Source organism: Biomphalaria glabrata, chromosome 10, assembly GCF_947242115.1.
Source record: "Biomphalaria glabrata chromosome 10, xgBioGlab47.1, whole genome shotgun sequence".
Taxonomy (NCBI): domain Eukaryota; kingdom Metazoa; phylum Mollusca; class Gastropoda; family Planorbidae; genus Biomphalaria; species Biomphalaria glabrata.
Genome location: NC_074720.1, coordinates 14365215 through 14388716, shown reverse-complemented (window position 1 = coordinate 14388716; position 23502 = coordinate 14365215). Strand labels below are relative to the sequence as shown.

The following is a 23502-nucleotide window of genomic DNA, read 5'->3' as shown; positions in this document are numbered from 1 at the left end:
AGGTGATATAATGTTGATTAAATAAAAACGTAAAAAAGAGAGAGAGAGAAAGATTGGGGGAGATTCTAAGATAGACAGCTTAAATAACATCTATATAATAATTGAAAGGGGATGGGGGGGGGGGAGGGCATTCACTTTCTGGAGCGATATCTTTTTAAAACAAAAAACAGACAAGATCTGCAATCCAAATAGTCCAGGGCAGCTTAGACGAGAGAGTTACGGCAACAGCCTGTGACACTGCTTAGACCAGAAAGTGAAGACAACAGCCCGTGGCACTGCTTTTGGAATGTGACAACTCTGCATTGTGACACGGGCCTTGACACGCAATGTTGTGAATAAATCAAAACCACCAGCAGCCAACCTCCACCATCACCACACTACCATCATCGCCGCCATAAAAACTGCTCACGTCTGCGGTGCTAGTGACCTCCTGCTTTCCCACCGGCAGATAACTCGTGCATCGAGCATGTTCGTAAAGTTCTCGCCCTTGCCGTCGCAAAAAAAAAAAAGGGGGGGGGGGAAGAAGTGAGCAGAAATCAAATAGTGCGAAAGTAGAAGAAAACAAGCAAGGGGAGAAGAGAGAGAGAGAAAGGGGGGGGGGGGAAGGGAGGGAAGGAACTAACAGAAGCATCATTTGATAAACTAAATTATTTCACTCATCAAGAAGAACAACCAAGCTGAAGATTACTTGAAAACACATCAACTCAGTGTTTCGTCCATACGTTTTTCAACTTCATTCGGAACCATGGATTTATTGAGCAGGTGCCATTCCTATCCACTAGTTCTAGAACGTGATGAAAAGACGCTTACGTCACATTAAGTTCAGACCGAACAATTTCTTCTATTTGAAAAGGAACACACGTTTTTAACAAGTGCAAGATATTTTTTAAAAAATGTAAACAAACATTTTTTACAGGACATCTTTGCCAGAAATTATCAGGAAAATGGTCATGGTGTGAATAAGTGAATAGCCTTGTTGTGTCCCCACACTGTAAGACTTGTTAGTTCTGTAACTGCCTGCTCATTACAAGTATCACATCACGTGCTGTTCTGAAGAGGTCTTTCATTCAGTGTCCTCACTGACCTGATTCTTGTCATGAACTAATTAGCTGCTAATGTTTTTAAGGAGTGTGTTTATGTTCCATACCTTTTTTTTTTTTTGGATTGACATCAAGAAATTATTCTTCTGAAGTTTCCACCCATCTTTTTGTTCGGGGCAAGCCGAAGTCAAATTAAAAACTTCAACTCGATTTCAAAATGGTGGAGCGGACGATAGCGGCGGTTTGTTTCTCCTTCTGGACACTGTCCACTCTGGTTTATGGCCTGGGCAGCAACTTGGACCTAGAGCAGAACTGTATACTAAGTTTTATAGTCCCTAGAGATAAGATGAAGTCTTCATGTGAACTGGATGAGAAGGTCAGTTCTTATTTTATTATTCTTTTTCCTGATGAACTGAGATTCAAGGTTTAATAAATTTGATCTCGAGTTTAGCACGAGCAGTTGGTCATGGGGCTATACAAGTAGATTCAAATATTAATAAATTTGATCTCGAGTTTAGCACGAGCAGTTGGTCATTGGGCTACACAAGTAGATTCAAAAATTGAACTGAAATTGTACTTTTAAATAATATTTTTCGGGCGAATTCAATAATAAATCTGTATCTAGTGGTGATTTCGAGTAATTGCAGTTAGTTTAACTCAAATAATAAATACAAATTATATACTTTTAACAGATGATTTTTAATTTGGACTTTCCACACCCAGCTAACTTAAAAAAAATGCGGATTCAAAATTGAATGTTTTAAAGAAAGAAAAATACACCTACGAGAGTAAGACTTTTTCATGATTTAATCTTAAGGGTTCAACTCAAAATACAACACATTATTTTTGTATAAACCTGTTCATTAACTAATTCGATGTTCAGAATCCATGTAATTTCTTATAAATATTTCGTTACAGTCAATTTATTCAATGGTGCAAATATATATATATATATATATATATATATATATATATATATACTAATTTTTTTTATTTAAAACATGACATTTTTTTACTAGCAGCTTTGAATGAAAATGTAAACACTTAAAATGTTGTAATATTTGATCTGAACGTTGCAATCAGGACTCATCAGATCAAACAACTATCAACTTTAAAAGTTAAATAAATAGTTAATATATCTTTAAGAAACTCTTGTCATAAAATCCAAATCTTAAATCCATTGTCCTTGCTGGAGCTTGAACCTTACATAGATCTGCATCAAAAGAATCCCTCCATTCAACTGGAGGAGGGAAAGGGAGGTCAATAATTTCAAGTTTGGTCAAACGAAAAAAAAACTGATTTCAATTTGTCTTGTACCTAAAATATAAATGCAATCGTTATTGCGAATATTACACCCACCTAACAAAAGTACTAATGCAATGACAAAAGAGTAAGTCATATTGATCTGAGTTAACAGTCGTATAAATTATTCAAGACTTTCAAATCTAATGGAATTATGTAACAAAACAAAAAAAAATATAAGTCAAAAATATTTTTATCATAAAGCAATTACACTATCTAAAGTACGTAAATACTCACATGATGTCGACTCAACGTGAATGTCATAGATATGTACGAGTTGGATGTTTGGTTTACCGTGTTTTATTATGAACTCAAAACTCGTCAGAAATGTCAAAATTCGTTTTTAAGCCTCGCCTTCAATTAAACTCACAAACACACAATCGCCATTGCGAAGATCTAGCTAGAGATCTAGACCTAGTTTGAAAACATTGTTCTGACTTTCACTGACTACATCAGACGAAACCAATGTTGTTTTCCGTGTATCCCAATGATCTATACATGCTCCGTGAAGCTTTTTACAAAACTTCTATCAACTCACTCTGTTTGTCTGTTTGCCTGTCTGGTAAAAAGTGTGTACACGTTAATTCTCCCACGCTCTTTCTCAAATGAAATTGAAACTTTGCACAATTATTCATTGACGTAGACAAAACATGAATCAATACAAAACATTAACCAATTAGTCAATAATTACTAGTAATTAATATTATCTAACTGATACCAACAATGGAGATTAATCCTTCAGTATTCACAGATTTGGCTAAATTAGTAGGGTTTAGACCCCTTAAATAATTGTTAACACACGCATTCTCCGCTCAAGTTAATACTTTAAACAATTACAAAACATGAATGAATAAAAACTTTACCAAGTATTCAATCAATTACTGGTAAATAATTATTTCGTTTGATATCGAATACGGGAAATAGCTTCTACATTATTGATAGATATAGCTGTAAGGGAGGGCTCTTCCTCTTAGATAAACTTTGTGTTTTGCTTTTTTTTTTGTTGTTGTTGTTGTCTATTTGATAAAGAAGAAGAAGAAGAACACAGATCTATTTAGCTTTACAGCCTTCTATGCATTATATAGCTATTTAAAAAGGCAAAAACGGAGTTATTTTTATTTTCCTTAGAAAAAAAAATTCAGAACTTAAGGATTTTTGTAAAAACAAACAAACAAAAAGCGGAAGAAAAAAAAACCACTAGCTACTAGTAAGAAGCATGTTTTTAGCCTAAATATTAAGGAACAGTGCAGGGTTTTATGTGTCTAGGAAAAGCATTGGTATGTGATGCATACTTTTTTCAAAGCTAGTTTATGTGCAGGAAACAATACATCTTTATTGCGATAACATTGCGGTTTATTTGATGTTTTCTCGCTCTCTCTTTTGCAGGTCAATCGGCGGATCAACGCGATAGAAATGAAAGTAAATATCTACAAACAGGAGGTGGCCGACCTGAAGCTTCAGCTTGAAAAAGAGAGGCAGCTCAACGCAGAGAAGATTGAGAAGCTGAGTAGAGCCTTGAAAGAAGACTCGGAAGAGGATGAGTTCAGTAGTCGACTGGAGAAGCGACTAGCCATGCTGGAGAAGGCCTTTGATCAGCTGCCAGAAGACATGACGCTCTCTATCGGCAGTAAAACAAAACGTTTGGACGACAAAGCAGCTCCGGAACACTTGGAAAGCAGTCAGCTGACGTCAAGCTCCGTGATAAGAACGCTGATACAGACTGAACTGAATGGCAAGTTTGAAAATTATACCAAAAGGCTGGAGACGTATGTTAAAGAGCAAGTGCTTTTCTATAACCAGCTTTTCAGGATGCTGCCTACAAAGAACTCAGATGTGTCAACTCAAAAAACTCAGCCAGCGTCCACGACCACCGCTACTACACCAACTGGAAAAAATAAAGCAAACAGCGAAATCCTGGAAAAAATTATGGATGTAACTTCCCTTGAGACATTGTCTCAGACGCTGTTTTTCTCGAGTGGTGCGACAACCTTTAGTCATTCAGGTATCACTACTTCCAGTCCGCTGCACAAGCTGGAAGGCAATACCACAAAGCCAATCGTTGAGCCAGAGTCTGTGATAACAAATTCAAACGTAACATCTGGAATAGTTCTTGTCGATAACGTTTCCGAAGCAAACGATACTTTTAGCCAGACCATCGAGAAGCCTCACGAATCAAAGACGACAGATGCGGTGAGAAAAGACATTAACAGTGACATATCCGCCGCCAGGATCGGCGCCAAGTCTAATGAAAGTGACAAGGCAAACGTGACAGACTCTTCCAAACCAAACACTGAAGACAACGAGGTGGAAGAAGACAAAGCGTGGAAGGAGAACATGATCCGCGATCAGCACAACAAGCAGACTGACTCGGACAGACTCCGAAACGAGATCACTGCCATGTTGTATACCCCGTTGGCGGAGGTTTTCAGCGTTATTGACAAAAAAGCTGCTGCCATTGAAGAGAAGATCAAACTGCAAGAAGAAAAAAACCAGCAGGTTGTCAAAGATCTCCAAGCCAAGTTAAAAGAAATTGACGACGGTACGAAATCTGCAATCTCTCAAGTAGAATCGTTATCTCAGGGATTCAAAGACTCTTTCCTTAAAATGGACAAACTAAATCCTTTGGAGACTCTTGTCAATGAAATAAAGAAAAACCTCAGCGCGGATCCATTGTCCAAGGTGGAGCTCGACGAGCAAGGCAAGAAGATTAAAAAGCTTGAAAGACTCGTTCTCGTTTACCAGCAGTCGTTGGAGCACTACAGGAACGAGAGCAGGCAAGAGTATAGGGAGGTACGCGAAGTTATAGACAAAAACGCGACCAGCATCAAATCTTACTGCAAGTCCGCCCAGGAGAACGTCACCTCGGCCGTCAATATCCTGATCAACAAGCTCAACAACACCTACCGCGACAAGCTCAAAGAGATTTACGATCAGATCCGGGTCAACGAGGATAATGTGCTGCTCCTTCAGATCGACTTGTCCAGCTTCGAGAGGAACATGAAAAACAAGCTGAAAAACGATAAGGAGATAGATGAAGTCCAGGGCGCTGTCAACGAGCTGGCCAGCAAGCACAGAGACTTCAGGAAGAAGCTGGATAGTCTGGAGAGCCAGCAGTTCAACCTAATCCACAGCATCAACAGCACTGCTAAGGAGGTAATGGAGCTGAAGACTGAAATTAAACTAAACGTTCTGGACGCGTGGCTTCCCTTGAATTTCGAGTACGACTCTTCCAAGACGGAGTGCCACGGTGAGCAGTACGTGAAGAAACTCAAATTCCACCACGCCAAGTTGGTGGGCGTGGTACTGTGCTCCCCGACACGATACAAAATATTTCTGTCCAACTCACTGCACTCCAAATTTTTGAACGTCGGAGACCTTTATGGTCTAGGGGAAGACCACTGCGAGTTCGTTGGAGCTATGGCCAAATCACAAGTGAAACTGAGTCCATTCAGGGGGACGACTTATTTTACACAGGGTGAGTAGACTGTTTCTGTTGTTAAAATCCATTCAACACAAGTATTAAGACAGACAATGAACAATTCAGTAGTTGAATTTCTATTATGTGACAACTTTTATTTTTATGTGCTGCGTTTTCTTTTCGTAAAATATTATTCTTAAATTCATAAGGGCATCATTTATGAGGATTTGAAATGTCTGCGTCATTTAATGTTGTCAAATAATTCTGTTTTTACAATTCCTCTGATTAGCTTGCTAATTCTTCATAGGTACAAAAAAAAACCTGGGTGGGTAGACACGAATCTTGAAAACGGCTTTAACTAATGAATATATATATATATATATAATAAGGCTTGTCTTCGAGTCCGATGATTAGTGAGGGATGCAGTATTTCCCGTGGCTTCGCAGCCCCAGCTGTGATCTACATATTTTGCCACATCCAGGGCAAGCATAACAATTGTCAGCAGGTGGTCGATTTAGATTTTCTTTTCGCCGTCTGCGTTTGTCCTAGGCAGCGGATTTTCTTTTGGTCTGAAAAGTTGTATCCCGCGGCCTTCGTGAGTGACCTCCAGCATGCAACCAGGTGCTCTCTTCTATGTCAGCCAAGGCAAGTTGGCACCTAAGCTGGTCTTTGAAGCATATCCGTGGGGCGCCTCTGTTACTTCGACCACCTTTAGCTCACCAAGAAAAGACTGCCTTTGACATACGTTAGTCTCCCATACGAGATACGTGTCCTACCCAGCGTAACTGTCGGACCATAGGAAGTCCCTCTATACTGTCCATACCGATATATATATATATATATATATATATATATATATATATATATATATATATATATATATATATTTATATATATATATATATATATATATAACTTATGCAGGGTAACTGTTATATCTCTCAATACTGCAAGGCTTATATCCCCTTTATCTAAATTTAAAAAAGTAATTCATTAACACTAATTGATGAACTAATTAGTAATTTTTTTGGATAGATTCCTGTAGGCCTATTTTCTTCGACTATGAGTAATTGCGCAAAATTACAACTTCATCCGAGAATGGGAAAAGTAGAAAAAAAACGTGTAAAAGAATCCACCCAAACAGACAGAAAGATGGAGAGTGAGTTGACATACGTTTTGAAAGAATCCACCCAAACAGACAGAAAGATGGAGAGTGAGTTGACATACGTTTTGAAAGAATCCACCCAAACAGACAGAAAGATGGAGAGTGAGTTGACATAATTTTTGATTAAAAAAACAACAACTCTCGAGTGTATGCATTACTTTAAAAAGACAAAAATCCAATTATTAAAACAAATATCTCAAGTGAAGTCTCAAAGGAAACCGCCACAAGAAGCCTACATTTAGACGGATAGACCCCTACCGAATGTGAACAACGATTGCCAATTACTTCATCTCTACTGCTTCTAAAAAAAAACAACAACTTATCAACTGTTTTAACAGATTTCTTGACTTAGTCCGTGAGTAACATAGATCTGGACAAATGTTTCATGGCTCAAATTGTAGGCCTACAATCTCGAGATATCGTCTGATGGGCAGTAGACATGACGAAGTAGATGAACATGACATGCAAGAGACTGACTGGAAGTCAAATGAAATTGAATTGTGTGTGTGTGTTGGGACACAGAGAAAAAAAAAGGGGGGAGGGGTGAAACAGCTTGTTTACGTGTTCAGTAACTTGAAAAAAAAAAAGAAAAAAAAAAGGAGTTGAACTCTGGCAGTGAGCCGAGAAAAAGTTTTGGCATCGGATATTTCTACCCCACAGTTGTTCAAGTATTTGAAATGATTTAGTAAAATTGTTTACCTTGCTGGAACAGGGTTCAATGGCAGAAATCGGAATAGTTTTGGAAAAATATAATACATGTTTTACCTAGCCGCATTTTTTTTAAAAACCCTTTAAACAGAGAAATAACTAAGCCGATCGAATGGCGGCCACCTTCAGAATTTCTGTTTCTAGACTGGGTGTGGCCAACAAAGTGATTTTTTTCCAGTCGCTATCTTCCAGCCTACACCTATATTTTTTTAGTCATATTAAGTTTGCACTTATTTACTTGACCTCGCCTGCACCTAAGTACTTGGTTATGTCCTGGTCTCTACCTAAGTACTTGGCCTGTCCTTGATTGAAACCTAATTACTTGGCAATGTCCTGGTCTGTATCTAAGTACTTTGCCATGCCCTAACCTGTACCTAATTACTTGACCATGCCCTTGCCTGCACCTAATTACTTGGCTATGTCCTGGTCTGTACCAAAGTGCTTGGCTTTGCCCTGCTCTAGAACTAAGTAAGGTATGTCCTGGTAAAGTACTTGGTCATATCCTAGTTAGTACCTAAGTACTTGACGATGTCTTTGCCTGCACCAAAGTATTTGGCCATGTCCTAGTCTGTACCTAAATACTTCGCTTTGTCCTGTTCTATAACTAAGTACTTCACCCTGCCCTGGTCGGCATCTATTTGTAACCCTAGTTAGTCTTTTGGTTCCAAGATAACTATTTACAAATAAAACTATTTCTTATCCTAACAATATGTATGTGTGTGTTTGTGTGTAAAGAAAACACAGAAAAAGTAAGTAACCCCCCCCCCCCCTAAGAAAATTAGGTAGTGAAAAAAATATAAAAACGTCTAAAAAAAACCCAATAATGTTATATATTTGATAAGAGTTTGAGGTGTAACTCAGAAAGAGGAACATACCAACACGCACTAAAAGTATCACGGAATATTATCATTCATGCTCTTAGTTATCATTGATAGTCTATCCAAAAGTACGTGCATCAAAGAAAACAGAAATTACCGGGGGCAAACTTCAATAGATCTATTGGGCAGAGCATCCGTTTCGGCAAAGATTAAAGCGTTTCAGTTCGCGGTAACAATTAGCGCCATATACTAATGTTATTTAGTCAGAGTTATGTGTAGAGCTACTGGTCATCTCTTCATAACTCAATTAACTAAACATTTTCACCGTCATAATTTGAAAATAATTTTCGTTTAGGATCTCCAGCCTTTAACGATTATCTAATTCAAGAATTCATACGTATTTTTTTTTCTTTTCTTTCCTTCAGCCTTTGTATAAAATACTCTAGTTGACTATGTTTCTGTCATTGCCATTGTAGTTATTATTAATCTGTGTTTATAATTAATAGAACCAAACAAAACGAAATATTTTTCTCTGGTCTGCCCACTCGGCTTCCTGGATTTCTAAAATGTTTAGAATATTACTTGTCTGGTTTCCTATACTTGAGAATGGATAACTTAGTCATCTAAACAGATAGGACCTAGATAAAATGTTTAGAATATTGTCTGGTTTCCTATACTTGAGAATGGATAACTTAGTCATCCAAACAATAGGACCTAGATAAAAGCATGCTCTTACACGTTCTGTCTGTGAACTCCTTGGAACAGATGCCCGAAAGTCAATCCTTTCTCTATACTTCAAACGATCCACGCATTTCGTGGCTGGCCACAAGGACTCGCACATCCCTAGAGATGCGAAATAACTTCGACCATAACACGTTCCGCAGAGAGCAAGTGCTTAGTGAGAAAGTTGTAGCCAGCTAGACGAAACTGGGACACATAAAGATCTTCGTACAATGAAGATTTCGAAGAAGAAAAAGTACACATTTTCAACGGGGGACATAAACAATGAATACAACTTATTAAAAAGTAAGAGATACATTTTTTAGAAATGCAGGCCCTCGGTAGTTCAATAATTTGATGTACTAAATATCGTAAACTGCAATCGTTGAAATATAGTTGGACATTCACACCTTTCATTGATCAGTAGTTTATAACAGAGATTATGTGGCTTAACAACGACTTAACACACATTGTCCCTACAGCTATCAGGTATCCTTTAGGGGTGAGTGAACGATGGAAAATTCACTCAAACCGGCTTCATATACCGCACCCTACTGACCACTTGGCCTGACAGCATCAGCTAAGAATGGTTTATATATTTCTTTTCAAATATTTGAATTTGAATGAAAAAAAAATCATAGGGAAAATTTAAAGCAAAAAATTTTCCTCCTCCGAAAAAAATCTTCTTCGCGTCCGCTTTCACCTCTTCTAACTCCTTTCTCTCCCCTCCTTCGAGCTCCTTTCACCTCTTCTAACTCCTTTCTCTCCCCTCCTTCGAGCTCCTTTCACCTCTTCTAACTCCTTTCTCTCCCCTCCTTCGAACTCCTTTCACCTCTTCTAACTCCTTTCTCTCCCCTCCTTCGAGCTCCTTTCACCTCTTCTAACTCCTTTCTCTCCCCTCCTTCGAGCTCCTTTCACCTCTTCTAACTCCTTTCTCTCCCCTCCTTCGAGCTCCTTTCACCTACTTCTACCCTCGTCTCCTCTTTGTCCTACTTTTTCTCTCTTTCCTTACACATTTCTACTAAAGTTATCAGTACTGTTTTTTTTTTCTACTTTTCAATAAGCTTAAAAACAGCAACAACAACAAACTAACAACAATAAGTAAAGATTTAGTCACTATAAATTTAGAAAACTTGAATTTATACTTTTTTTTTTCTGGATGACCTAACTTATTTTCCAGTTTGAGTGCGCATGTTATTTTTTGTTCTTGAAACTATTCAAAAGGGCGCGGTGAGCTTGAGATAACTCATCTCGTGAGGTCATATGCTACTGCTTAGTGTGAGTGCCACAGTTGCGAGCATCAAAGGCAAGCTGTGGTGAGTTTGATTTAGGGAAAGCCAGCCTCACTTTTCTGCACTCTGGTCGCGTCGCTGATGGCGTAAAGAACCATCACACTTTATGGGTGGCCGAGGCCAAGGTCTTCAATTATCAACACACAATGTTTCGAGATTGACAATCTTTTTGATGGGGATGAAAAACACAGGCGGGGGCGGGGGAGTTTGGGGGATTTGGGTTTGGGGGGGGGGGACTATTGAAACATTACACTCACATTACACAAGTAAAGGAAAAAAAAGTTTCCATTTCAGATCTTGCAGTCTATTGGGCAGATGATGTTAAGGGCATCTGTTTCTATGGCCAACAGTTAACGAGCAGGGTGTCATGTGTCCAGCACCACGACCAACCCCCTTTACTTTCTTCAACGAAAGTCAGGTACCCATAAGAGTCGGGTGGACACATGGGCGCCCTAAAAATCCCCGAAATTCAGTCTTCACCGAGATTTAAACCCAGGACCCCAGATTCGCAACCCAAGTGCTTAACCACTCAGCCACCGCGCCCCCTACACACATTACACTAGGTGTCGCAAAAAGACAAAGTAGCTAATAGGCGGAGATATACGGTTGTTAGGTTGTAGCTCCTTACAGTCCACCAAACAAAACCGTTGTAGGCGCATTGATTTCTTAATGCCGAGCTTCATTAAAACTTGAAATAACTTTTTTAAAGCAAAAATGAACGTATCGTTTCCTAAAAAGCATGCATGATGTATGTAGAAACAAGACTGAAATAGCGTATACATGATGTATGTAGAAACACAACTGAAATAGCGTATACATGATGTATGTAGAAACACGACTGAAATAGCGTATACATGATGTATGTAGAAACACAACTGAAATAGCGTATACATGATGTATGTAGAAACACAACTGAAATAGCGTATACATGATGTATGTAGAAACACAACTGAAATAGCGTATACATGATGTATGTAGAAACACGACTGAAATAGCGTATACATGATGTATGTAGAAACACAACTGAAATAGCGTATACATGATGTATGTAGAAACACAACTGAAATAGCGTATACATGATGTATGTAGAAACACAACTGAAATAGCGTATACATGATGTATGTAGAAACACGACTGAAATAGCGTATACATGATGTATGTAGAAACACAACTGAAATAGCGTATACATGATGTATGTAGAAACACGACTGAAATAGCGTATACATGATGTATGTAGAAACACGACTGAAATAGCGTATACATGATGTATGTAGAAACACGACTGAAATAGCGTATACATGATGTATGTAGAAACACGACTGAAATAGCGTATACATGATGTATGTAGAAACACGACTGAAATAGCGTATACATGATGTATGTAGAAACACGATTGAAATAGCGTATACATGATGTATGTAGAAACACAACTGAAATAGCGTATACATGATGTATGTAGAAACACGACTGAAATAGCGTATACATGATGTATGTAGAAACACGACTGAAATAGCGTATACATGATGTATGTAGAAACACGACTGAAATAGCGTATACATGATGTATGTAGAAACACAACTGAAATAGCGTGAACATCATTGACAAAATACAACTCTCTGTGACTCGTCTCTCGCTTGTTTCCCCCATTTCAATGTTCACTCCCCTGTTTATATTTTTAATTACTCGTGAAAGTTGTACTCGTTGTTACATCAGAAACACGCCCCACACTCCGTGACTAAAAGCAAGGTGGAGTTTGGTGCTCGGTTGGATTCTAAATTTGTAGCGTTAAAAAAATATATCAATTTAGGGTCAAGATTAGAAGAGAACATTGTTAAGATGTTAGGGTCTTGCCAAGGTTATCAAAGGTGCAGATGAAATGTTTTTTATTAGGTTACTGATATCCACTACACATTTCTCCACATTGCTTTCTCTTCTTTGTCTAAGCTACTTTATACTTTATTTTTACCTAAACAAAAGTAGATTACTGTGTTTCAAATGTCTCGTTTAAAATTTAAAATTATTATGATATACTGTATGACCTTGCTACACGCAAGGCTCGTAAAGTAATTCTGTATGTAGTAAAGAATGAATAAAATGCTTAGACGAATTTATTTTCTAACACAAACTCTAAAATTTCACTTATTATCCGCTTCCCTACCTAAACTTGGCCCCGCGAAATCCGTTTCGCATAGGGCCCCACAATTGATAAGTCAAGCTCTGCTATTTAGTGACCTGTAAATATACATAGTAGATTACTTGTTCTCTTTCCATGACTTCTTGGTCACAATGGTTAAGTCCAGCGCTGCTATTTAGTGTTTGTAAAATGTTTGCTTGTAAAATGTTTTACATGTTTCGGATGTTCCTTCAGAGTTGACTATAGTTTACTTCCTAGTCCAAACCTCCCGCAGGACGAAGGGGGATGGGACAGTCCAGTGTGCAAACCGCACGACCAATTCAACTTATACTGCCACACCTGTCAATTACAATTTCTTTCCCTTGTTCGATAACAAACAAAACAATTAAATTACCAATAATTAATTAGCTAATTACATATTTTTATATTGATTCTTGCTTTGTCAGGTACAAGAAATATGTGAGCAAAACTTCAACTCGATCCGAGATTTGGTGTGAGAGAAAAAAAAACTTGTAAAAAAATTTACCAGACAGACAAACGAACAGACTGAATGAGTTGATATAAGCTTTGTAAAAAAATTGCCGGATAAAACAGCATCAGTCAAATAGGACACGTTGGCCTGCACCGGAACAAACCGGATGACTGACAATGATGTCATCTTCACGTTTGCTGCACTCGCTTGTTACGCCAAGATTAGTCAAACAAGATTGTAAATATGTGAGCTAGCTCACGCGCGTTCAACGCATTTATATGACTCACACTTTTAAGTGAGAGCAGATAACTTCATGGATTTCATTATCAAGGTGGGAAAAAATAAAAACAAAAAAAAACAATACACCTGCGCCAGCAACAGGTAAGGTCATCGCGTGCTGCCTTTGGCATCTTAGTGTCACAACCTTCAACCCCCCCCCCCAAACCCTTTTTTTTTTTTGGCCTCCGTCTATATCCCATTTCTGTGTCTCACCATCAGGGATTGATCAACATAGCCAGACGACTCTCCCAATCAGCTTCAACTAGTTCATGTTTTGGAACACTGGGATGTGGATGACTCAAAAATATGAATGGAAATCTAGGAAAGGATCTTTATTCAAGTGCTTACGTAAAGTAACGAAACAAAACTTATCATAACGATGGGGCTGGGGGTGAGTGGGTTTAAAGGTCAAGAACCTATTATGTCAAGTTATTATTCATAAGTTATTATTCACAATAAGTCTAGATCTATCGTTTTTTTATTGATTTTTTTTTTTACATTTCAGTAAGTTATTCACGCTTTGTCTCAATGTTAGTTTTACAAGTTTCCGTCGTTCCGTTAGAAATGAAGATAATTACATCCTAGTTCATAATCCCTGCGGAGGGTGGAAGCGAGCAGGGTTTAAACTCCGGAACCTCCTAACGACAGTCCAAAGCGTATAGCACACGACCAGGCAGGCAGCGGTCGTAACTTTAAAGTGCTTCAAACCAAGACGATCATTACACATACAAGAACAAAACATAAAAAATACTTTTCTAAAAAGACAATTCAATGTGCAACAAACAAAAGAAGAAAAAAAAATACTTAAAAAAACAACAACAACAAAGCTTATGTAAGGGAAGCAACCGCTGAGTACTGCCTTTTATTTGAAAATTACGGGATGTGTCTCCCTTTCTGCTTTATAAAACTATATTTATCAGTTATTACTAAATAATTAACTAATATATCACAGCTCACATTAAGTAGCATTTATCCCACATATTTCGAAATCAAACAAAACAATTCTCACATTAAGTAGCATTTATCCCACATATTTCGAAATCAAACAAAAATAATTAATCTCCAACTAATTGTTTAATTTTGTTAAAAGACTCATGCCTTGTCAAGTTTAATGAATAGTTGTAGAACGTTTTAACTTGATCCGCAAATGGGAGAAAAAAAACATGTTCATACTTTTTACCAGACCGACAGACAGACAGAGTGAGTTGTATACGCTTTGTAAATATATTCAAGTTGACTTTGGGTTTGAGAAGCCAAGTAGAAACATGCACTCATCCTTAAGCTTCGGAATCGAAGACATTGCAATTATTATCAAGACATAGCTTACGCTAATTATTTGTACCCAGACATTCCAAGCCACACCACATGGCTCGTGTGTCCACTTTGACTTGGCTCATACATGTATTTTCCAAAGTCGTTTTTTTTCTTTTTACCCCCCCCCCCCTCAGTTCTATGAAGCTCCTGGGCGCCCTTTGCCTAAAGTAAACAGACTGTTAGAAAACAATCACGTGTAAGATGATATACATCGCAACTACAACTTTACGTCTGACACACACACACACACAAATTGTGCAGCAGAGAAAGCGTTGATAAGATGTCTGGCAGCAGATAGTAGCCCGTCTAATGGACGCAAAACTTAGCTAGGGTGAGGCGGAAACGAGCACGTGTTTATCGCAAACAGGGCGCCATTAGGTGGCACGAAGAAGATTTGCGTCAACAGCTTTCGAAATTGCCACCGAAAAAACAACAAAAAAACCTCCGCCTCCCCAGCTAAACAAAAGCCAAAAAATAAAAAACTAAAAAAAGCTCGGTAGAGAGAGCGTGAATCCGTACATAAGAAGATGCCCTAGATATTTCATTAGACTTTGAATCTGTAGCACCGTCTTTTTACTGGACGCATGTGTTCCAGGTCTGGATCTTGAGGTTAGCCTAGCACGATAGAACCGCAAACCAGAGGCTTAACTACAGAGTTTTCATCAAAGTTGGGAACTATCTCGATCAATCAACCGATATCTCTCCAGATCTACCTCTGTCAGTCTGTCTGCTCGACAGTCCGTGCGTCTCTCTCTCTCTCTCTCTCTCTCTATCTATCTATCTATCTATCTGTCTGTCTGTCTGTCTGTCTGTCTGTCTGTCTGTCTATCTATCTATCTATCTATCTATCAATCTATCTATCTATCTATCTATCTATCTATCTATCTATCTATCTATCTATCTATCTATCTATCTATCTATCTATCTATCTATCTATCTGTCTGTCTATATTTCTTTCTTTCTTTGTAACATTTTAATTTTCACTTGACTGGACGTTTCTACATTCTATCACATGCCTGGTTTTGAACCAAGACTGTCCAAGACAATCAGATGGCTTGCGCCAAAACGTCTGCTAATTAACATTAAAATGCTCTCTTTCTCAGCCCTCTTTGTGCGACTGTTCAAAAACATAGATCTAGACTCCTTTCCTAAATGTTGAGACCATCTTCTATAAATCTATTATACTACAGCCATATGCACATACAGGAATCGACAGCGAAATGGCAAAGTGCCAAACTTAGTAAGTTCCCTCTGCGTCAAGTCGAGAGTTATCAAGAGACCACTTCTGCTGCCGTACGCCGCCTAGAGCGAACCCTTGGAAAAAAAAAAAAAAGAAGCCTACATTCACAATATATATATAGCACAAAATACGCCAATCATTTTGACCTTCCCTACTCTCAGGTTTTACGTAGGGCTGAGGGTATTCATCCGCCACTGGAAACTTCTGGTAAAATCATCTTACACCTGGTAAGCACGGGGATGATTATTAATCAGGACAAAAAAAGACATTACTTATCTAGTAAGCACATCTCGAAATGGTGGCTAGTTCCGGTTTGATGGCAAAGGCAATATGTATAGAACAGTGATGCCCAACCATTTTCGGCCGGCGGGCCAGTTTAATTTCAGACACTCGTGTCGCGGGCCACATCATCGAATAGATAAAAAAAAAAAGAAATATTAATAAACCATTTTATATAGTTTTATTATAAACCCGTAGAACTATTTGGCCTACGTACACACGTATGGCTATTATGTAAGATCGGTTTCATTTGTTTTACTAGTGAAACGTTTGTCTACTCAATGAAGTGCTTGTAAACATGTTTAGGCGGGCCGGTTAAAGCCACTTCGCGGGCCGGATCTGGCCCTCGGGCCGTAGTTTGGGCATCACTGGTATAGAACATAGTTTTCAAGCCATCGTTTTGTTAATTATTTAAATGTTTTCGAGGATAACGAAAATCCAGGATATGGTCGGAGATAAGTCCAAAGATAAGTTGTAGTAAACAAGACATTCCGTTTATTATCTTGTAATGTTTTTTTTTTTCGACAATAAAAAAAAAGGAAAACAACGGCATATAGATCTACTCCCTACAAACATATATATGATTTCTAATGTAACATAAGAGAATGGCAGGGCTCTGTCTTGACTTGATAGGCTATCATACTAAGAACAGCTGCTGATAGGGAATGTGGAGGGATTTAGTTGTGCCAACTGTCACAGCACCCCTGCCATGAAAGTCAAGGGTCAGATGGAAATGATGAGATGACATATATATATTGCTTATACCAAGATGATTAAATTATACTTATATTTCATTACATGTAATCCCAAAGAAAGTTTCAACAACGCTAAATAATTAATTTGGCCACAATTTTGATTTGAAGACCTCACACAAGAAATGTGGAAGATTATCTCGTATTAAAAGTGCGCGTTTGTATAATTTTGAATGATGTATTCAGTGGGTGTCATGGACTGTGTGAGTTGAAAAGTCAGGGTGGGCAGTGGACGAAATGATTTAAACAGGAAATAGGTGATACTTTGTTACACGCTTACGTGTTGGTCAAGAGGCCTTCAACTAAACAGACAGTGACTATTTAATTTGTTAGATGAAAATCAAAATGTCTTTCTAAAAGCAATAATTTATTTCATTATTAGTGTCCGGTGTATAAGCTCTATCACACTCTCTGCCTCTCTCTCTCTCTCTCTCTCCCACGTATCTTTCTCCCATCACCCTCTCTATTTCTTTAAGTGCTATGTGTCACAAACCACAGGACCGGAGAGAAGCTACAGCTGTATTGGAAGATGAAATGATGGGCACCTGGGAGCGTGCAGGCTTGTCTTGTCAGAAGTGTGTCTGTTTAGCTACATCACAAGCGAGAACGTTTAGGAAGCAGCTCAGACATGAAGCAAAAACATAGATACACATTAATCTGTAGGGTATATGATAGAAAAGATCTTTCACACTGAATCCCACAGTGTCCCACCCTGACAGAAAGACAAAAAGTAGACACTGTTGATTTCACGTTCAGTCTTATGTGTGGTTTTGCGGAAATTTTAGATACGCCAAGGGTATGATTGGATTTTAGATAATTTCAGATACATCAAGGGTATGATTCACTAGCGGATCCAGAACTTTTGAGGGGGGGGGGGCGATTTTTTTCCAAACCCTAGCCCTAACGCCCAGAAACCCTAACCCTATGTATAAAAGCATCCATCCATCCATCCATCCATCCATCCATCCCATCCATCCCTCCCATCCCATCCCATCCCATCCATCCATCCCATCCCATCCCATCCCATCCCATCCATCCATCCCATCCCATTCCATCCCATCCATCCATCCATCCATCCATCCCATCCCATCCCATCCCATCCATCCATCCATCCATCCATCCATATATATATATATATATATATATATATAACAAAAAGTGGTCATGTTACAACTAGAGCAGTGTTTCTCAAACTTCGACTGTTTTGACGTGCGCAAAATGTCTAAATTTTAAGAAACCTTTGAATAATGTTTTCATTTTTGTGTTAAATTTTCATATAAATTTATATGCCCTAAGTGCATTGCAAATACAACAGATGAGTTCCTTGAAAAGAATAGACACTCCACGGATTTAGATTAAGGCTTTGAGGGTCGACGCCGAAAAAAAATGTCTTTGAAAAAATATTTGTTTTAAATCTAATATATAACTTATTAATTTTGTTTAATACGCTTGTTTGTAACTTCGTTTAGTTGAAGACCTATAATACAAAACTCTGAACAAAACAAACAAAAAATAAAATCGGAAGACAAAGAAGAAATCAGGTAGCCTAGATTAGATTTTTTTTTTAACTATTTTTATTTTATTTTAGGATTCAAGAATAAAATTGTGAATTATAGTCCCAAAGTTATTTATTCAATAGAAAAATCTCAGATTTAGTACAAATTGGAAAAAGGCGACTAAAAAAATATTTGGTCTCAGAACTCACCTCAAATTGACAAAAGCATATTCTTTCAATAAGTATTTTAAATTTATGCGCAATTCTATAGACTCTGTCGCCATATTTAACTATTATGTTTTAAAACGTCTTTTTTTTTTTCGTCGGCGGCAAAAAAAAAGAAAAAGGTTTCTTACTATATCCTATATATATTACTATATGGAACAGTCTAACAATAAAGGTATCCTTACTATATGGAACAGTCTAACAATAAAGGTATCCTTACTATATGGAACAGTCTAACAATAAAGGTATCCTTACTATATGGAACAGTCTAACAATCAACAACAAAAAATAAATTCGTAAGACAGTCTCGTGTATAAAACTGATATGACAACTGTTTAAATTGCTACAAACTTTTGCAAGTCTTTTTTAGCTGTGATTCAGACCTACTCTTTGTAAATGTAAAAAAAAAATCTTACATGCAAGTCAATTTATACAATTTTTCTCCAGTTTTCAGACTGATATTGTAGTTAATGCCTCTAAGTCGAAAGTATCGAGTTTATTTATATTTTGTTTAACAAACCATCCTAGGTAGAAAGTTAGAGCCTAAAACATAAGATTTGATATATTTCTTAATCTAATTGTGTAGGTTCTGTATTCTCTACACATCCATCCCAGTGGCGCTACTGCCCTTGGAGGGGCCTGGCTTGATAGGGGAAAAGGGGAGGAATGTTAAAGAAATGTCTAGGTGCACATGGGTACGCCAATGGTTATGTACACATAGGTACGCCACAGGCTAGATGCAAATAGTTACACCACTGGCTACGGGCACATAGATATACTACTGGCCAGGTGCACTTATGTACACCACTGGCTAGGTGCATTTCTGTACACCATTGGCCAGGTGCATTTCTGTACACCACTGGCTAGGTGCACTTATGTACACCACTGGCCAGGTGCACTTACGTACACCACTGGCTAGGTGCATTTCTGTACACCACTGGCTAGGTGCAGTTCTGTACACCACTGGCTAGGTGCAGTTCTGTACACCACTGGCTAGGTGCAGTTCTGTACACCACTGGCTAGGTGCAGTTCTGTACACCACTGGCTAGGTGCAGTTCTGTACACCACTGGCTAGGTGCAGTTCTGTACACCACTGGCTAGGTGCACTTATGTACACCACTGGCTAGGTGCATTTCTGTACACCATTGGCCAGGTGCATTTCTGTACACCACTGGCTAGGTGCACTTATGTACACCACTGGCTAGGTGCACTTATGTACACCACTGGCTAGGTGCATTTCTGTACACCACTGGCTAGGTGCAGTTCTGTACACCACTGGCTAGGTGCAGTTCTGTACACCACTGGCTAGGTGCAGTTCTGTACACCACTGGCTAGGTGCACTTATGTACACCACTGGCTAGGTGCAGTTCTGTACACCACTGGCTAGGTGCAGTTCTGTACACCACTGGCTAGGTGCAGTTCTGTACACCACTGGCTAGGTGCAGTTCTGTACACCACTGGCTAGGTGCACTTATGTACACCACTGGCTAGGTGCAGTTCTGTACACCACTGGCTAGGTGCACTTATGTACACCACTGGCTAGGTGCACTTATGTACACCACTGGCTAGGTGCACTTATGTACACCACTGGCTAGGTGCACTTATGTACACCACTGGCTAGGTGCTCTTATGTACACCACTGGCTAGGTGCACTTATGTACACCACTGGCTAGGTGCAATTATGTACACTACTGGCTAGGTGCACTTATGTACACCACTGGCTAGGTGCACTTATGTACACCACTGGCTAGGTGCAGTTCTGTACACCACTGGCTAGGTGCACTTATGTACACCACTGGCTAGGTGCATTTATGTACACCACTGGCTAGGTGCACTTATGTACACCACTGGCTAGGTGCACTTATGTACACCACTGGCTAGGTGCAATTTAAAAAATTTAGTTTAAAGACATATTTTATATCCACATTAAAATGTTTTCCACCTTTGACTCGTTTCAGGTTTTGCTCGGAGTGAGTGGGGCGAGGAGCCCGTGCTGGCCACTCTCAGCACACTCAAGCCTTCACCAGACTGGTACGAGTGCGGCTTGACCATCCCTTAACATCCAACACCAAGCGAACAGACGGGGAGAAGGAAAAAAAAGGCTGTCTCCGGTGGAACAGAACTGAACAAACCGCCATATTTCAACTTTGTTCGTCTGGAACTTTATATGCTAAGCGTACGCCTACAATATGGGACAAACTAATAACAAAATAACAACAACCCTGTTAAAAGAACGTGCGTAGGAAAAGGATGCGCATTTTTTTTTCTTTTGTTTTCGTGTCGTTTAAGGGGATTACAAATAAGTGATACATTTTGTATTGTTTATTAATACAAACAAAACAGAATCCAGTGGACATTTTTAAGCGCAGACGTCAACTTCTCATTTGAATGAGACAAATGATGTCACGTCAAGAGTTTCATTTCACAACGTACAAATAAAAAAAAACAAACACTTCCAAACATAGGCCACTTCAGATGATCATATGCTCAAATGATATTATAAGAACACGAAATTATAATAAACTTTCAAATGAATGAAATATTTGAAGTAAAAGAATCGTTTTGAACGCAATGGTTACAATGCAGAAACAAAAAAAGGTAAACTGATTATACTGAAAGACCTATTAAAGAAAATCTGGTGGGGGTTATCTGTGCGCGTGTGTTTAGTTGGTTAATTTCATCGATGTACAATGGACGTCAGCGTGACAGATAAAATAAACCCAATATGGGGGAGAAAGGGGGGAGGGAGAGGAAAAAACAACCGAAAATAAATATCTTTAAAAAAAATGAACCCACTGTGTTTGCTTCCCTTTGCAAAATTAAAGTTGCCAACTAGACAGATTTTTCACTGACAACTCAAGTGGGTGAAGGAATTCACTGCCTTAAAAATAATGATGAGGGTTAACTTTTTTTATGTATATTAATCTATAACAATTCTAATTAATTGGAGATATGCCAAGATAAGAAAACCAACAGTTTGAAAGTATGGAATGATAATATAAGCCTATGTAACTTTTTCGTTTTATAAATGCAAAATTTACTTTTTTCAAACCAAATGAGTGTCAAGGGGAGCGGGGAGAGACTGATTTAAGACAAAAGCAATATTTATGTATGAATGTGTACTGTTTAGTTGTTGTTTCATGTTTGTTTGGGAATGTATAAATATGGCATAGGTGCTGGAAGACAGATCTGATCAATGCTATTTGTACTGCCTGCATTACTTAGTTCAGTCTCTTAGTATAGGAAAGATTATGCCCCTTTAAAAAAAAAATGTTTCTATTTTGTTTAGCAGCTGGAAAAAAAAATTTTGCCCTAAATAAATGCTAGGATTAATATTCTTTTTTTAAAAAATCTTTTAGACTGAGAGTCAAAGACTTCACCAATGCATATCTTACTCTTAATTCAACCAAAAATAAAAAATCAAAGAAGAAAACCTTTTTTTTAAACATTTGAATTAGCTGGTTGGAGAATAAATTCATGACTGGCAGAGTGTTATATGGAAGCTAAGCATAATGTCAAATGTCTTTTTTTTTTTCCTAATTGTCGACTATTTAATGCCTCTCTGCTTTTCTCTTTTTTCATTTGACCTCAAATTCAATCTTTATATCTATTTTCACACACACCTTCCATGCACACAAGGGCATTAAGAACCCACAGGACAACAATAAAGATTTATATTGAAATGAATGAATCTTAAAGAATACATCAACATCACACAAATATATATATATATATATATATATATATATATATATATATATATATATATATATATATATATATATATATATAATTGCAGTATGGGAAGGTCTACAGAAAGTGAGAGATGAGTCATAATATAAATGCCATATTGTCATGAAAGAGGTTCAATAATAAACTGTACATAAAATTGTAATAAAGAAATGTTTTACAACATAATCTTCTAATATGTATAAACTAGACCTAAAGCATACATTTTGTTTTTGTGTGTTTTTGTAATCTAGGCCTTTTTTTGTTTGCACACACACAAACAAAAAATAATTCTGTAATGATATGCAAATGAGGTACTATGTGTAAAGCCCATTATATGGAAAGGAAAAAAATCAATGCTTCTTTCAAGCTATAATTATATGATTAAGAAAATCACTAAAGTAAACTGTTAAATATTTTAATAATTTTATGGCATCTGCACTTACTATCATTTGGTATTAGTGTATTTATTGAAATTGCGTAATGTGCTAATTTATTTAGCAATTGAAACATTTTTTGACATCAAATTATAAAATATATTAGCTTTACAAGTGAGTGCATATCTGTTTTTTTAATATACTTATATAAAATGTAAACATTTAAAATTTGATTGGTAGTTAACAGGTTAATTTAAAAACATGTTACCAAACTAACATCAAAAAAGTTTACAACTTTTATTAAAAGACCCATCCTCAATATGTTTTTAGCTAGTTGACTTACCATTATTTACTGACTTATTTACACTTTGCAATATACTATAAGACTGTTGTAAAATTTATTGTGAATTTAAAAAAAAATTACCTTTCAAAAGAATTTCTTTTTTTTTTTTCAATTAAAAAATGATGTGCCTTTTTGTTAAGTGTTTGTTCAAAACATCATACTTTAAAAACATTTTATAAAGTTTTAATTGAATTATGAACCAGAAAAAGAGCAGCTGGCTCACAAGTTGCCTTTGGTCATACAAGAATGTTGATGTGCCATGGATTGAAACTAAAATCTCTCCATAATTAGTATCCTGTTAGTAACAAGTATTGATCAGACCTGACTAAATCCTCATTTCCCAATATTTAAAATGATTTTTAAAAGGGATCTACTGAATGGGGCAGATAGTTTCCTTTCC

At 37.6% G+C, this 23502-nt stretch overlaps 2 protein-coding genes across 5 annotated transcripts in view; one reads left to right on the top strand and one right to left on the bottom strand.

Annotated features, from left to right (window-relative positions):
• The window catches only part of LOC106054371 (lipoxygenase homology domain-containing protein 1-like), a 96696-nt gene that overhangs the window by 57646 nt on the left and 15548 nt on the right, over positions 1–23502 (bottom strand). The gene's annotated exons all lie outside the window — the stretch shown is intronic.
• On the top strand, positions 590–23235 carry LOC106054374 (uncharacterized). The gene is made up of 3 exons (XM_013210205.2): positions 590–1416; positions 3729–5817; positions 20612–23235. Exons 1-3 carry the CDS (start codon positions 1258–1260, stop codon positions 20710–20712), a joined length of 2349 nt encoding a protein of 782 aa, XP_013065659.2. The 5' UTR covers positions 590–1257; the 3' UTR covers positions 20713–23235.